General features: G+C 43.5%; 1 protein-coding gene and 1 pseudogene across 1 annotated transcript; both read right to left on the bottom strand.

Moving 5' to 3' along the window:
• Positions 1-9546: 9546 nt before the first annotated feature.
• Positions 9547-13436, bottom strand: LOC127303183 (1-aminocyclopropane-1-carboxylate oxidase homolog 1-like; annotated as a pseudogene).
• A 2454-nt stretch (positions 13437-15890) lies between these two features.
• Positions 15891-17259, bottom strand: LOC127298810 (1-aminocyclopropane-1-carboxylate oxidase homolog 1). The gene has a single exon (XM_051328668.2). The coding sequence runs from the start codon at positions 17110-17112 to the stop codon at positions 16033-16035; it is 1080 nt and encodes a 359-aa protein (XP_051184628.1). The 5' UTR covers positions 17113-17259; the 3' UTR covers positions 15891-16032.
• Between the last annotated feature and the right edge of the window lie 735 nt (positions 17260-17994).

Here is a 17994-nt window from a genome sequence, read left to right as displayed (position 1 = left end):
ATATAGTTCAATGCCTATTAAGATAGAAGTGTTCAGTTTTGTTTGGATGTATTTTACTACTTGTCTACTACTTTTATCTGTGATGCATCACCTTTTTCTTGTGTGAATATATCACTTTTTTATTTTCACACTTACAGCTCTATAATGTTACTGAGGTTCGGCGCTTTGTACTCCCTCCGTCCATAAATAAGTGGACGTACGAGATTTTCAAGGTAAATTAGTAAAAGGAGAGAAAATTTGCATTGGGAAGATGCAATCAACATCTCTCCCCTCTTTAATTATTTCATCTCCAATAGGCTAAGTGCATGTACAAAATTAAGATAACATGTGTTGAATGTTATTGGATTTGATTTCCGTGCGATGAGAGAGAAACAACTTTTGCTAATTTAAAATGCATTGGGAACATAGAAGTACACTCTTTCATGGACAAATATTTTGGCTAAATGTCCACTTATTTGTGGACGGAGGGAGTATTTGGCTTGCTTATTGCCTAGATACTTACTATGAAAACATTGGCTGCAAGGATGCCAACATTACTCTGAACTTTCGTGTCTATTTCTAATGAAGGTCCTCTAGTCTAGTGCCAAATTCAAATTCGAATGGGATTATAGTTCACATGCCCAAAAGGGTTTTTGTCACGCTGGAAGAAATTGGAGTAAATTGCTCTTATATCTTCTATATCTAAAATTCTAAATAGCAACCCTCCACCACCTCATTTTTCTATCGTTCCGTGTGTCCACGTCATTCATTAATTTGTACAACCTACTATTCATGCAATCAAACGACGGAACATCCACCCCCTCCATCGCTTTGTCATACTTTTTTCTTAGCAACTCACACACCTTTATTCAAGAAATAGCAACAATGTTTGCAGGCATGTTAAGCCACTTGGTGGTGCTAAGAGCCATACATGGCGCCCCAGTGGCAGCATAGTTGAGAATCTTACCAACCTATGGGCTTCTTCGTTCGTCTCCCTTCTTTCATGGCTGACAAAAGTATCACTTCTCTGTCTCAATCTCTCCCTTATTCATGTAACACATTGCTAAATACACCGAGATACTTGCCCTGCAAACCTTTGATCACTTCGAGGCAATCTGTGGCCACTTGAGTCGGTCCGATATTAAGATCCGCCGCCAGGTCGAGCGCTTCCCTGCATGCTAAAGCTTCCAAGCATGCAGGATTCGCCAGTCCCTCAAAAACCACAGCTGAGGCTCTGAGATATACACCTTCCCTCGATCGGCATACCACGCCAACCGAACCTTTCACGTCCGACTTGGCCACTGCCGCGTCGACATTCATCTTTGTCCGACCAGCCATGGGCTCAATACATCCTCCCTTCGCTTTCCTCGCAGGTCTCTTCCCCTGTCCAACCTCGCTGCTTACGCTACAAGCCTCCAGGTTGCTAAGAAACTTTTCTACAAAAATTACAGTACTCATAGGGCTTTGGAACAGATCCTCGTGGGTAACCTTTCTGCGTGCATGCCATATAGCACATAGAGTAACAAGCATTCTCACCTGGTCTTCCTTCTTCATTGTCTCAATCATGGAGAACAACCACTGCTTCGTCATCGGTTCTACCGACATCGAGACATGCTCGGCAATGTCTGCTTCGGTTAAGGCCCAAACACACCGCCACATATTGCACTCGATAAGAGAGTTCCACCAAGAATCCTCTTGTCCACATATCGAGCAAGCAGCGTTGGGTGTTTATGTTACACCGGACATCACCCATCGGTAGAGAGTGCTTGGCTAGCCTCTAGATAAAGACTCGCAACTTTGACGGAACCGCGATCTTGCATAGCTTAGTCCAAGACCCTCCTTCCGTCGATGAGCTGGAAGAAGCCGTCCACTCATCTAGCCAATCTTCATGGGTTCTCTTTGTTGCAGCCAGAGCGCGATATGCTGACCTAACTGAAAATAATCTTGTTCTCTCATAATGCCATGCCAAGATATTCTCTTGAGTTCTTGAACATAGAGGTATATTCCGTGATCAACATCCATCGGCCAGAAAAATTCTTCCAATTTAGATAAATTCCATCCGATGATGTATATATGGTCAATAAAATCTCTTACTTTCAAGGTGCACTGACCTTCTTTGTTGCCACAGGTCGCAACTTCTCGTCCCGAGGCAGCCAATTCTGGCTCCAAATCTCTATTGTACGACCGTCACCAATCCTCCTTATAAGCCCAATTTTCAGGGTATCTCTTCCTTCGATGATAGCACGCCAAACTGGAGATGGGTGGGAACCCAAGCTCGTTGATAAGATGTCACCGCTAGGAAAATAAACAGCCTTCAAAACCCTTGCGATGAGAGAGTTGGGTTCCTGAAGTATCCTACATGCATGCCTCGCCAATAGTGCTAGGTTGAAAAGCTTGATATCTCGGAACCCCAACCCTCATGCAAACTTCGGTTGAGTCATCTGTTGAAATATTGGGCCTACACTTAGTGGCTCATACTAGATTTTAGATTTTCCTATAAATCTCAAAGCCCACATAGTGGCAGCCTTGTGAGTTTGAGCCCAAGTTGGTGGCAGCTCACTAGGGAGTGGTAAGAGGTGGGAAGTTTAGTCCCACATGGAAAGTTGGGAGGAAGTTAGACCACCTTATAAGGTGGGTTGTTCCACCACTAGTAAGTGAGTAAGAATAGGAGTGGTTCACGCGCGCTCCTCCTCCTCGCTCGTCTCGACACAACGCGCGCCGCGCTTGTGGTGAGTGGATTGAGCCTCGAGCCGAGACTTTCCTTATTTTTTGCAGCTCAGGAAAACGAATAGAGTCCTAGACGGACGCGTCGCAGTTAGTCGGTTCGGGTCGCTCCCGGACCGTGGGCTATCTGTAACCGACTCGAAACGTGCGTGCAACGTGGCGTGGCCCACGTTGCCTAGTGTTTCCTGAGCCTATATAATCTCCTGCCCGGCTACCACAGAAATACATCTAATACACGAGTTAGGTTCTGCCACCTCTCTCTGCTTGCGGCGCCATCGTAGCCTACTCCATCCCGCGCGCCGATGTGCATCGGCGAACGGGAGAGCAGGTCTCCGGAACCGCTCGTCCTTGCGATCCTGTACGGGAGAGGACGAATTAGGTTTTTGGGAAGCGCTCTGCGCGACTGCTCAAGTTCTTCATCACGGGTCTACTTCGACCCATCGTCCCCGTCGTCAACAACGTTATTGCTGCGACATCGTCTGCTACACCTTCACCGCCATCTCCACCAGATCGGTACGTGCGACATATCTCGATCTGTTCAGAATGGATGTTGTATTGTTTGCTCTGCTACTGTTCATCTTGATAACTGCATCTAGTATGTTCGAGTTTCACATGTTAGTAGTTACTGTCGCCATGCTTAATATTCTGGAATTAATCATGGAAATTGTGCCTAATTATCCAACATCATCTTCTCCCATAAGACCCAACATCTCCTTCTCTGCCCCTCCTTACTAACCCACCAGAACTTCTGTAGTAAAGAGTTAATATGATCACATAAACCTCTCGGCAAATTGAAACACGACATGTAAAAGGCTGGAACATCCTAGGCCACGGATTTTATCAAAATTTCCTTGCCGCCCACAGATAGCAGTTATTCCGTCCACCCCGGTGCCTTTTTCCAAACTTTATCTCTCAAGTACTTGAAAGCACCACCCTTGGATTTCCCCACATCCAAGGGCATGCCAAGATATTTCTCATTTAGATTCTCTTCTGAACCTCGAGTGCAATCTTTATTCCTTCTCTTAATAATTTTGGGCAGCCCCTACTGAAGAAGATAGATGACTTATCAATATTGATTGTTTGTCCGAAAGCATTAGAATACATTGCCAACATTTCCTTGACCTCCGAGGCACCCTCACTACTTGCTTTGACAAAACAACAGGCTATCATCTGCAAAGAGGATGTGGTTGACCGGCGGGGAGGAAGGAGCCACCATTATATCATTGATCGCCGATGATTGATCTCTATTTTTTAGGAGGCACGAAAGGCTCTCTGCTGCCAACAAAAACAAGTAAGGTGAGATGGGATACCCCTGACGAATACCCCGCGAAGGGTGAAACTCCTCTTGCGTTGCACCATTAAAGATTTAAAGAGTGCCGAAAAGGATACTGTAGAAACCAGTCCCATGATTAATGCGACCAACGAGCTGCTAAAGCCAAGCTTCGACATAATAGCTTCCAAATAACACCACTCTATGCGATCATCCTCATGTCGAGCTTCAAAGCACATAACCGGTGTTTTTTGGCCTTGTTTCTCTTCATGAAGTGCAAGCACTCATAAGCGGTGATAATGTTATCCGTAATCAACCTCCCTGGAACAAATGCGGATTGCTCCTCAGATATAATCTCTAGAAGTATCTTCTTCAATCTATTTTCCACCACTTTCGATGCAATCTTGTAAAAAACATTACATAGACTTAGGGCTCGCCACCTTGGGAATCATAACTATGAAAGTTTTGTTCACCACTCCCGGGCTATCTTCTCTCGCCAAAACCATTAAAATGGCTTTTGTACCTCATCTTCACACAAGTTCCAATTCCGCTAGAAAAAATATGCAGGAAAACCATCCGGCCCTAAGGCTTTTATAGGATACATCTCATAGAGGGCTGTTTTCAACTATGTAGCATCAAAGGGGGGCGTCCAGCCCTTGGTTCATAATAAGTGAGCTAACCTTTACTGGCACCACGTTCAGAACCTCCTCCATACCCTGGACTCCTTTTGACGTGTAGAGATGCCTATAGAAGTTACTCGTCATTCTACCGAGCTCATCTTCATTTGTCTCTAGAGTTCAATCAGACAATGAGTCTTCAGTAACTCAGCAATCTTGTCCTTCTTTTTTTCCTTCGAGCACTACGGGAACGCGCCGAGGTGTCGACACCCGTCATGCCGTCGGCACAGCTAGAATGGCCGTCGGCACAATCCTGTGCCGACGGCAGCCGTCGGCACCTCGCCGTCGGCACAATACGTTCTCGACACAGATCCAGTTGTCCTGTGCCGACGGCAAAGCCGTCAGCATAGAAATAACGCGAATTTGTTTTTTTTTAATATTTTTTTTCAAAAAATTGTTTTCCTAATTTTTTTATCTCCCACATGGATGATATTAACTCTAACTACACTTAATATTAGGTCAAATTCCACTTATGATCAAACTTCCCGGTCGGTCACCCATCCTCACATTACTCCACCCCTAGCACGTTGAACTTCTTTGTTCCATCTAGACTAGATTCCATGAAAGAAACGACACCTTGTTGATAATACTACCATATCAATCCTATTAACCTCTATTCTTTGATGTTGCACATCTTTATTTTTTTGAATTTCAACCAATTACCCACATAAACTACAATGAATAAGCATATTAATGTTGAATTCAAATGACAATAAAATGATTTTATTTTTTTCTTTTCTATTTAATATGTAATTATTAATATTTTTAAATCCGTAAAACAGAATTTGACAAATAATATGTCTAAATCGATCAGAAAAATGAGAGGAATCCAAATATAACATTTATATATTATATTTTGAACCTAAAAAATGATTTTTCCAAAAAATCATGAGGATTAGATATGTACCTGTAGTTCAAATCTGACTGACTTTTTACCGATTTGGCAGGAATTGGTCTATTTTCACGAGGGTTGGGAGAAAACATTTAAGATGCCTCGGTTGGGAAATTATGCATTTAAGGTGGTCTAGTATTTTTTTAAAATGGAGTGGTACCATTGTGAAACTTTAATTTGGTGGCTGCTTCACAAAATACTCTGTTTTCGGCAACTAAAAAAAATAGAAAATGGCTTTTTCGTGCGATGAAAAGGAAAATTTCGTTCTGCAACATCATAAGATATCCCAAGATGCACATGTGTGCACAATATGAGCACATTATCACAAACTACAACGCAATTCTATCCATAACATTGGTCGTTTGACGTAAATGTCATGAAAATTCGAACATGATAGCTCATTTTGTGAAGGATTTTTTGTGATGTTTGCAATTTTCGAACTTTAATATTTTTCCTTGCAACTATGACACATAATATGACACCACGCGAAGGTTTCACATTGTTTGGATCGTTTTCGAATTTTTTATGCGCATTTCAAACTATATTCAAAACGGCGGGCAAGAAGATCCTTTGCCCGGGGCAGAGGCTCGCCAAACTTGCACTAGATCTCTAATGAAATAGCATGTTGTGAACCTAAAAATAATTTTTACAAAGAATCCTAAGCATTATATCATGTACCTGTAGTTCAAATCTGGTCGGCCTCCTACCGATTCGGCAGGAATTTGTCATTTTCATGAGGGGTGGACGGAAAGGTTCCATATACACAGGTTAAGAAATTGTCCATATTATGTGGTCTAGTATTTTTGGAAAATGTGTTGGTACCAATGTGAAAATTTAATTTGGTGGTTGCTTAAAAAACACCCCATTTTCGACACCTCAAAAATAGAAAATGGTTTTTTCGTGCGATGAAATGGAAAACTTCCTCCTGCAACATCGTAAGACATCCCAAGATGCACATGTGTGCATAATATGGGCACATTATCACAAAATATGCCACGATTCTATCCGTAACATTGGTTGTTTGACCTAAATGTCATGAAACCTCGAACATGATAGCTCATTTTGTGAAGGATTTTTTTGTGATGTTTGCAATTTTCCAACTTTAATATTTTTTCTTGCAAATATGACACATAATATGACACCACGCGAAGGTCAAACATTGTTTGGATCGTTTTCAAAATTTATATGCCCGTTTCAAACTATATTTAAAACGGCGGGCAAGAAGATCCTTTTCCCGGGGCTGAGGCTCACCAAACTTGCACTATATCTCTGATGAAATAGCATGATGTGAACCTAAAAATGATTTTTACAAAAAAACATTGAGCATTATATCATGTACCTGTAGTTCAAATCTGGTCGGCCTCCTCCTAATTCGGCAGGAATTTGTCATTTTCATGAGGGGTGGACGGAAAGGTTCCAGATACACCGGTTAAGAAATTGTCCATATTATGTGGTCTAGTATTTTTGAAAAATGTGTTGATACCAATGTGAAACTTTAATTTGGTGGTTGCTTCACAAAACACCCCGTTTTCGACTCCTCAAAAATGGAAAATGATTGTTTCGTGCGATGAAATGGAAAACTTCCTCCTGCAACATCGTAATACATCCCAAGATGCACATCTGTGCACAATATGAGCACATTATCACAAACTATGCCATGATTCTATCCATAACATTGGTTGTTTGACCTAAATGTCATGAAACCTCGAACATGATAGCTCATTTTGTGAAGAATTTTTTGTGATGTTTGCAATTTTCCAACTTTAATATTTTTCTTTGCAAATATGTCACATAATATGACACCATGCAAAGGATTCACATTGTTTGGATCGTTTTCAAATTTTATATGCCCGTTTCAAACTATATTCAAAACGGCGGGCAAGAAGATCCTTTTCCCGGGGCTGAGGCTCACCAAACTTGCACTAGATCTCTAATGAAATAGCATGTTATGAACCTAAAAATGATTTTACAAAAAATCCTAAGCATTATATCATGTACATGTAGTTCAAATCTGGTCGGCCTCCTACCGATTCGGCAGGAATTTGTCATTTTCATGAGGGGTGGACGGAAAGGTTCCATATACACCGGTTAAGAAATTGTCCATATTATGTGGTCTAGTATTTTTGAAAAATGTGTTGGTACCAATGTGAAACTTTAATTTGGTGGTTGCTTCACAAAACACCCCATTTTCGACACCTCAAAAATAGAAAATGGTTTTTTCGTGCGATGAAATGGAAAACTTCCTCCTGCAACATCGTAAGACATCCCAAGATGCACATGTGTGCATAATATGGGCACATTATCACAAACTATGTCACAATTCTATCCATAACATTGGTTGTTTGACCTAAATGTCATGAAACCTCGAATATGATAGCTCATTTTGTGAAGGATTTTTGTGATGTTTGCAATTTACCAGCTTTAATATTTTTCCTTGCAAATATGACACATAATATGACACCACGCGAAAGTTTCACATTGTTTGGATCGTTTTCAAATTTTATATGCCCGTTTCAAACTATATTCAAAACGGCGGGCAAGAAGATCCTTTGCCCGGGGCTGAGGCTCACCAAACTTGCACTAGATTTCTGATGAAATAGCATGTTGTGAACCTAAAAATGATTTTTACAAAAAATCCTGAGCATTATATCATGTACCTGTAGTTCAAATCTGGTCGGCCTCCTACCGATTCGGCAGGAATTTGTCTTTTTCATGAGGGGTGGACGGAAAGGTTCCAGATACATCGGTTAAGAAATTGTCTATCTTATGTGGTCTAGTATTTTTTGAAAAATGTGTTGGTACCAAAGTGATATTTTAATTTGGTGGTTGTTTCACAAAACACCCCGTTTTCGACACCTCAAAAATGGAAAATGGTTTTTTCGTGCGATGAAATGGAAAACTTCCTCTTGCAACATCGTAGGACATCCCAAGATGCACATGTGTGCACAATATGGGCACATTATCACAAACTATGCGATGATTCTAGCCATAACATTGATTGTTCTTTGTGAAAGCCATAAAACATCAGACATGATAGCTCATTTTTTGAAGATTTGTTGAGATATTTGAAATATTCCATGTTTCATATTTTTCCAACATAGATCTTATTTTTCTGAAAATTTTGATATATTATTTGTATTTTTCTGAATTATAATGATTTAGTTATGATTTTTTGAAGATTAATGTGGTAAAATGGAAAATAGCTAGCCGTCAGCACATGGCTGAAATATGTGCCGACGGCAGTCCTGATGCTGTTACTTCGCCGTTACGGCGGAGAGGCTGTGCCGACGGCCGAAACTGTGCCCGTCGGCACAGACCTTCATGTGTCGACGGTTTTCCTGTGCCGACGGCTAACCTGCTGGCCTAGCCGGAACGGGTCCTGTGCCGACGGCCCCGATATTTTGCCGTCGGCACAGGATCTGGCCGTCGGCACCTCGGCGCGTTCCCGTAGTGGAGTAGCACACATGCGGAATTTTTTTGCGTTTTTATCCTTAGCCGTTAGACGTTGTATCCTCGACTACTGGCGCCACGTCACCTCTTCTCTTTCTAGTGATTCAGCCAGCTGTTCCGTGACCTCTTTCTCTTGGGGGGTCGGCCCGATTCTGTCAGGCGCACTCCGCATCACCCCAAGCTCCCGCTCCAACAAACGAATTTGATGTTGCACATTCCCAAAAGACTGCTTTCCCCATCCTGCTAAACTGCTCAACACCCTCGACAGCTTGTACTGCAAGTCATCCACCGTATATCCCACACCTGCTGAACTCTAATTCTGTTTCAGCATATCGGCAAACTCATTATGGCTTTCCCACATAACCTCATACCTAGTAGTCACCTGACGTCGTCCGCCGCCACGTCCAGCATGGCCATGTCCCTCCTCTTTGCCTGACCAGAATCCTCCAGAAGTGTCTGCTAATTCCATGTCATGTGTTCAAGAAATGATAAAGATGCACATATATACGCTGATACGCATACAAATCCAAATACTAGGTGGCTAGAGATAGGGCTGATTAAACCCTAAAATGCTGGAGCGCGGAGCTGCCATCAAGGCCCTTCTCCCTGAAGTGTCGGAGCATCTCCTCCACTCTGGTGCTTCGCTCAGGGCTCGGGTCACCCTCCGGTATGATCGGGCCGTACACCCTCGTGGACGAGGCGGCGCCATGCGATAGGAAGAAACAGGCCACCGAGACCCGAGGTCCAACGCTCTTGGACACCACACGGTGCTCCACGCTCTTGAACCTGTCGTTGGAAATGAGCTGCAGGAAGTCGCCAATATTGACTATGAGCGTTCCGGCCACGGCCGGCACGTCCACCCAGACCGGCTGCAACTTTTCATCCTCAACGATTACCTGGAGGCTGCCGACACCATCCTGGAGTAGCACCGTGAAAAAGCTCGGGTCAGAGTGCCTGGTGGTTCCCATCGTGAGGCGTGGCTCGGGACACGCCAGGTAGTAGTGGGCCACGATGTTCATCCCCTCCAGGCACCCGGCGTCGTGCTCGAGGTGCCCACGGTGGAGGCCCAGAGCCTCGGACAGCAGCTCCAGCACCGTGCTGCCCAGCGTCCGCACCGACCTCGCGTAATCCGTCACCATGCCTCTGCACGCCGGCGGGATCTCCTTTGCCGTCGGCCCGTTCGGTTCCATCTCAAAGTACAGGCTGTCGTGCCAGTTAGTCGTGTTAGCACTAATCTTGACTCAAGACATCGGACGAGTGGCTGAGCTGATCCGGTATCGCGTCGTGTACGTGAGTGGCGCAATTCCATTACTAGTTTGTTAGCTAGCCCATGCATGCCCATGTGTTTGGCCGGGTAGTGTGTGGATGACTGGTGTGGTGTGCGTGCATGTAGATCATGAGTTAGTGGCAGTAGAAATAGGATCAGGTAGTTGCCTGCGTGTGCGTGCGTGAGTGCTAGATGGTGTTAGTGGCTTACGCACAGGTCCTGCCTATATAAGTGGTCAGAGTGCAGAGCGTGCAAAGGCATCTAGGTGAAGAAGAGATGTAGTTTCCAATGGTTAGTGCGTGTCTGTTCATAGGTCCTGGTGTGTCCAGAGTCTTGTGTACTCAGTGTGTGTTCAGTGAGCTGAAGAGGAAGAAGAGTAGGGCGTCAGTGCGTCCACGGCGGCGTTCGTGCGCCGGCCGGAAAAATACTGTGTTGTCTCCCTTCTTCTACATCCGTCTGTGCGGTTGCGAGAGAGAGAGGGCAGCAGCGTTTGTCGCCGAAGGGCTGGTTCGGCGTGTGTCACCGAGGCCAGCCCCAACAAGCCGCCGGCGACTGGAACAGATCGAAGTTAGTCTGGTACCTCACACGCCTGCCGTCGTCCCGCGTGTAGTACACACGCTTCGCCTCCGTTGGCTCCTCGTTGAAACTCCGCACCGCCGCGAGCATCTGCGACATGGCTGCCTCCGGCATGCCGTGGTTCACCGCCTAGAAGAAGCCCACTGTCTCCGCGGCCGACTTCACCTCGCCGACTAGCTCGGCTCTCCGGGACGGTGTCCACGCTCCAGTGAGGTCGATTACCGGGATGCCGAAGTGGTGGTCATGAGTATTGTCGAGTGCGAGGGATCCCGGCGGCAGGGCCGGCTCTGACCCATGGCCACCTTGGGCGACGGCCTGGGGCCCACGCCAGGGAGGGCCCCAAAATTTCATCCTCCCATGTATATCTATCTAGCCGTATGTTGGGTAAAAGGAAAAATATGCAGCAGCCCACCACAGGCCCAACAAGGCAGGTAAACACACGCACAGATGCATGGTTGAAACCCCAGCCGCCAAGCCTTCCACGTGGATTGTTCGTCTTCGACTCGCCCGCTTGCCTGCTCGATCCGCCTCCGTTCAGCTGCTCCTCACGAGACATCACGCCTTGCTAATCTGTGCCATCCGGTAAGTTCATATAAATCTTTTATCTAATTCATTGTTTAAAATGAATCCAATCTAATACATGATTAAATAACTCAATCGTCTCTTTAGCTAGCTAGCATGCTAGATTAGGGTTCTTTGAGAACGGTTTGATCAGATTAGTAGACATAAAAATATTTAGGGTGGACCTCAAAGTTTTCAAAGTTCTTCTCATTTAAGTATTGATGCTTGAACTTGAAAGAGTTGTAAGCCGGCCGTGTATATCGATCGACCTTGTCGTACAATTGCGGGCACGGGCACTAGCAAACAGAATACGAAAAATATTTGTAAACACAAGTATATGTTCATGCACGACAAATGAATACAAGATAAGTAATGAAGATTTGTCATTGTTTGTGTAACACTGGCGGTGCCAAATTTCTTATTGGTCAAACAGTACATGTACAAAAAAATCATGTTTCTTCAGCAGACATTGTAGGTGGGGCATTAATTTCTCGTCTGCGCCCTGGACCCTATATTTTGCTACTCTTTTAGATTTTTTGATTTAAGTGCTTGATAATTATTTATATACATCACAGACTAAGAGGTTGGAAGTTAACTTTTGCTAATATTTTATAAGTAAAAATATACAAATATATGTCTATAAATTTTGGCATGCGAACATAAGGGATTAAAAGGGCCCGTGTCATCAACCTCGCCCTAGGGCCCTGCAAAATATAGAGCCGGCCCTGCCCGGCGGGTGGTGGAAGATGGACGGTACGGTACTGACGCCGGCGACGACGAGGCCCTTGACGCTGGACTTGGTGTCGTCGAAGGCCTTGAGCTCTTGGAAACGATCCAACGCAGAAGCCATTATTGGAACTAGCTAGAATTGACGCTAGCTACCTGTCTGTACCGAGCTACTTGTATCAGTTTGTATGTACTCCAACACTCCTTCCTTTGTCTTTTTCTTTTGCAGAACCTTGCCTTCGTTGGAAATTTTGTGGATCAGCCGTCTTCACGTCGTAGCTCTTCTAACCGCTAGCTACTACATGTCACCATCCACATCCACATCTTTTGTGGACTGTGGAATCAATCGGATTCATAATGCCAATACTCTGAAGCCACATAATTTGATTATCAGAAGCAAAATGGTAAACACAGTCAACTATTCCATCCGTCCACGGATAATCCACAGATAATTGCATATTTAGATATTTTTTAAGCAAAACTTATTAACTTTGACTAACTACCTAGATAAAAGTTGCAGCATTTATGATATTACTTTAATATGGCTAGATTCATTTTGACATGTAGTTTTAATGTGTCACATATGTTGCTATTTGTGGAAAAAATTAGTCTAAGTTTTTTTTTAAAAGAGGTTTTGTGGTACCCTCAAATCAATTATAGCAGACGAAGAGTAATGTATTTCCATGTGTTTAAAATGAATCCAATCTAATACATGATTAAATAACTCAATCGTCTCTTTAGCTAGCTAGCATGCTAGATTAGGGTTCTTTCAGAACGGTTTGATCAGATTAGTAGACATAAAAATATTTAGGGTGGACCTCAAAGTTTTCAAAGTTCTTCTCATTTAAGTATTGATGCTTGAACTTGAAAGAGTTGTAAGCCGGCCGTGTATATCGATCGACCTTGTCGTACAATTGCGGGCACGGGCACTAGCAAACAGAATACGAAAAATATTTGTAAACACAAGTATATGTTCATGCACGACAAATGAATACAAGATAAGTAATGAAGATTTGTCATTGTTTGTGTAACACTGGCGGTGCCAAATTTCTTATTGGTCAAACAGTACATGTACAAAAAAAATCATGTTTCTTCAGCAGACATTGTAGGTGGGGCATTAATTTCTCGTCTGCGCCCTGGACCCTATATTTTGCTACTCTTTTAGATTTTTTGATTTAAGTGCTTGATATTTATTTATATACATCACAGACTAAGAGGTTGGAAGTTAACTTTTGCTAATATTTTATAAGTAAAAATATACAAATATATGTCTATAAATTTTGGCATGCGAACATAAGGGATTAAAAGGGCCCATGTCATCAACCTCGCCTTAGGGCCCTGCAAAATATAGAGCCGGCCCTGCCCGGCGGGTGGTGGAAGATGGCCGGTACGGTGCTGACGCCGGCGACGACGAGGCCCTTGACGCTGGACTTGGTGTCGTCGAAGGCCTTGAGCTCTTGGAAACGATCCAACGCAGAAGCCATTATTGGAACTAGCTAGAACTGACGCTAGCTACCTGTCTGTACCGAGCTACTTGTATCAGTTTGTATGTACTCCAACACTCCTTCCTTTATCTTTTTCTTTTGCAGAACCTTGCCTTCGTTGGAAATTTTGTGGATCAGCCGTCTTCACGTCGTAGCTCTTCTAACCGCTAGCTACTACATGTCACCATCCACATCCACATCTTTTGTGGACTGTGGAATCAATCGGATTCATAATGCCAATACTCTGAAGCCACATAATTTGATTATCAGAAGCAAAATGGTAAACACAGTCAACTATTCCATCCGTCCACGGATAATCCACAGATAATTGCATATTTAGATATTTTTTAAGCGAAACTTATTAACTTTGACTAACTACCTAGATAAAAGTTGCAGCATTTATGATATTACTTTAATATGGCTAGATTCATTTTGACATGTAGTTTTAATGTGTCACATATGTTGCTATTTGTGGAAAAAATTAGTCTAAGTTTTTTTTAAAAAGAGGTTTTGTGGTACCCTCAAATCAATTATAGCAGACGAAGAGTAATGTATTTCCATGTGTTTAAAATGAATCCAATCTAATACATGATTAAATAACTCAATCGTCTCTTTAGCTAGCTAGCATGCTAGATTAGGGTTCTTTGAGAACGGTTTGATCAGATTAGTAGACATAAAAATATTTAGGGTGGACCTCAAAGTTTTCAAAGTTCTTCTCATTTAAGTATTGATGCTTGAACTTGAAAGAGTTGTAAGCCGGCCGTGTATATCGATCGACCTTGTCGTACAATTGCGGGCACGGGCACTAGCAAACAGAATACGAAAAATATTTGTAAACACAAGTATATGTTCTTGCACGACAAATGAATACAAGATAAGTAATGAAGATTTGTCATTGTTTGTGTAACACTGGCGGTGCCAAATTTCTTATTGGTCAAACAGTACATGTACAAAAAAAATCATGTTTCTTCAGTAGACATTGTAGGTGGGGCATTAATTTCTCGTCTGCGCCCTGGACCCTATATTTTGCTACTCTTTTAGATTTTTTGATTTAAGTGCTTGATAATTATTTATATACATCACAGACTAAGAGGTTGGAAGTTAACTTTTGCTAATATTTTATAAGTAAAAATATACAAATATATGTCTATAAATTTTGGCATGCGAACATAAGGGATTAAAAGGGCCCATGTCATCAACCTCGCCCTAGGGCCCTGCAAAATATAGAGCCGGCCCTGCCCGGCGGGTGGTGGAAGATGGCCGGTACGGTACTGACGCCGGCGACGACGAGGCCCTTGACGCTGGACTTGGTGTCGTCGAAGGCCTTGAGCTCTTGGAAACGATCCAACGCACAAGCCATTATTGGAACTAGCTAGAATTGACGCTAGCTACCTGTCTGTACCGAGCTACTTGTATCAGTTTGTATGTACTCCAACACTCCTTCCTTTGTCTTTTTCTTTTGAAGAACCTTGCCTTCGTTGGAAATTTTGTGGATCAGCCGTCTTCACGTCGTAGCTCTTCTAACCGCTAGCTACTACATGTCACCATCCACATCCACATCTATTGTGGACTGTGGAATCAATCGGATTCATAATGCCAATACTCAGAAGCCACATAATTTGATTATCAGAAACAAAATGGTAAACACAGTCAACTATTCCATCCGTCCACGGATAATCCACAGATAATTGCATATTTAGATATTTTTTAAGCAAAACATATTAACTTTGACTAACTACCTAGATAAAAGTTGCAGCATTTATGATATTACTTTAATATGGCCAGATTCATTTTGACATGTAGTGTTAATGTGTCACATATGTTGCTATTTGTGGAAAAAATTAGTCTAAGTTTTTTTTTAAAAGAGGTTTTGTGGTACCCTCAAATCAATTATAGCAGACGAAGAGTAATGTATTTCCATGTGATTGCAAGTCCAACTTCTGTTTCTACTAGACATATCCAAGCTTGAATAAAGAGACCAGATTGGTGAAAACAATAGACGACTACTTTGGAACTTATATCTTTACTGTTCATGTTCATGCCTGAATAAATAGACCAGGTCAATCGAATATAATAGATGTATACCTGGACCAAATAATTTTCAAATAATTTTTTCAAATAAGTGTCTTCAATGTTTACTTTTTTTCACATATGTTGCTATTTGTGGAAATAATTTTTCAAATAATTTTTTTGCAAATACTATCTTCAATGTTTACTTTTCAATTAATTTTTTCGCAACAACGCGTAGTATGTGTGATTACAAGTACAATTTTTGCACACTAAATTTGAGTAGTATCCAAGTTTACATTAATGAGTGTCTGCTAATTCCATTTCATGTGTTCAAGAAACGATAAAGATGCACATATGCATACAAATCCAAACGCCAATTCGGATCACAAGTACTAGGCGTCTAGAGATAGGGCTGATTAAATCCTAAAATGCTGGAGCGTGGAGCTGCCATCGAGGCCCTTCTCCCTAAAGTGTTGGAGCATCTCCTCCACCGTGGTGCTTCTATACAGCTGAGGGCTCGGGTCACCCTCCGGTATGATTGGGCTGTACACCGCCGCGCCATGCGACTGGAAGAAACATGCCACCGACACCCGAGGTCCAACGCTCTTGGACACCACACGGTGCTCCACGCTCTTGAACCTGTCGTTGGATATCAGCTGCAGGAAGTCGCCGATATTGACGATGAGCGCGCCGGCCACGACCGACACGTCCACCCATACGGGCTGCAGCTTTTCACCCTCGACGATTACCTGGAGGCCGCCGACGCCGTCCTGGAGTAGCACTGTGAAAAAGCTCGGGTCAGAGTGCCTGGTGGTTCCCATGGTGAGACGCGGCTCTGGACACGCCGGGTAGTAATGGGCCGCGATGTTCAGCCCCTCCAGGCCCTCGGTGGCATGCTCGAGGTACCCACGGTGGAGGCCCAGAGCCTCAGACAACAGCTCCAGCACCGTGCCGCCCAGCGTCCGCACCGACCTCGCGTAATCCGTCACCACCCCTCTGCACGCTGGCGGGATCTCCTCTGCCGTCGGTCCGTTCGGCTCCATCTCAAAGTAGAGGGTGTCGCGCCAGTTAGCCGCTGGTGACTGGAACAGATCGAAGTTAGTCTGGTACCTCACACGCCTGCCGTTGTCCCGTGTGTAGTACACGCGTTTTGCCTCCACTGGCTCCTCGTTGAAGCTCCGCACCGCTGCGAGCATCTGCGACATGGCCGCCTCCGGCACGCCGTGGTTCACCGCCTGGAAGAAGCCCACAGTCTCTGCGGCTGACTTCACCTCGCTGACTAGCTCGGCTCGCCGGGACGGTGTCCACGCGCCAGCGAGGTCGATTACCGGAATGCCGGAGTGGTGGTCATGAGTATTGTCAAGTGCGAGGGATCCCGGCGGGTGGTGGAAGATGGCCGGTACGGTACTGATGCCTGCGTCGACGAGGCCCTTGACGCCGGACTTGGTGTCGTCGAAGGCCTTGAGCTCTTGGAAACGATCCACCGCAGAAGCCATTATTGGAACTAGAATTTGACGCTAGCTGTTTGTACCAAGGCAGCTACTTGTATCAGTTTGTATGCACTCCAACACTCTTTCCTTTGTCCTTTTTGTTTTGCAGAACCTTGCTTTGATGGAAATTTTGTGGTTCAGCCGTCTTCACGTCGTGGCCTTCTCCCAACGATCATCCTCATAACCGCTAGCTACTAGCAGTACATGTCACCACCACATCTAATGTGGACTGTGGAACCAATCGGATTCATAATGCAAATACTCGAAGCCCTGAAGCCACACAGTTTGATTATCAGAAACAAAATGATAAACACACTCAACTACCCCATCCGTCCACAAAAAATTGCACATTTGGATATGCTTTAAGTAAAACTTATTGACTTTGACTAACTCCCTAGATAAAAGTTGCAGCATTTATGATATTACATTAATATTACTAGATTCATCTTGACATGTAGTTTTAATAATCTAGTAATTTAATGTCACATATATTGCTATTTTGTGCAAAAATTTAGTCAAAGTTTGAAAAATTACTTCCAAAAAAAGTACAGTTATTTAGTGCGTGGATTTAGAATTTTCTCTTACTTTGTATGTGTCAAGAGACAACTCAAAATACCTTGACTTTTCCAAAATCGGAAGCACTTCCTTTTTCATTACACTATTTTGAAAACCTAAAGACTCGACCGAATGGATTGCTATACAAAGAACTCCTTCGTTGAAGCGTTATCTAGAAGATGTTGCTTGACACAATTTTACCGTGTTACTGTTTTTCTAAAACAAATCATATATGGATTGTTAAACTGTTATATGTAGCTGTCTAGAGTTCATGTATGTCTCCGGTATTGTACCGTGTATATGGTCCCACATGTAATGTCCTTGGTATATATA

This window comes from Lolium perenne, chromosome 5 (genome assembly GCF_019359855.2).
Source record: "Lolium perenne isolate Kyuss_39 chromosome 5, Kyuss_2.0, whole genome shotgun sequence".
Lineage (NCBI taxonomy): Eukaryota > Viridiplantae > Streptophyta > Magnoliopsida > Poales > Poaceae > Lolium > Lolium perenne.
The sequence above is the reverse complement of the archived record's forward strand: the minus strand, read 5'-3'. Positions and strand labels throughout refer to the sequence as shown.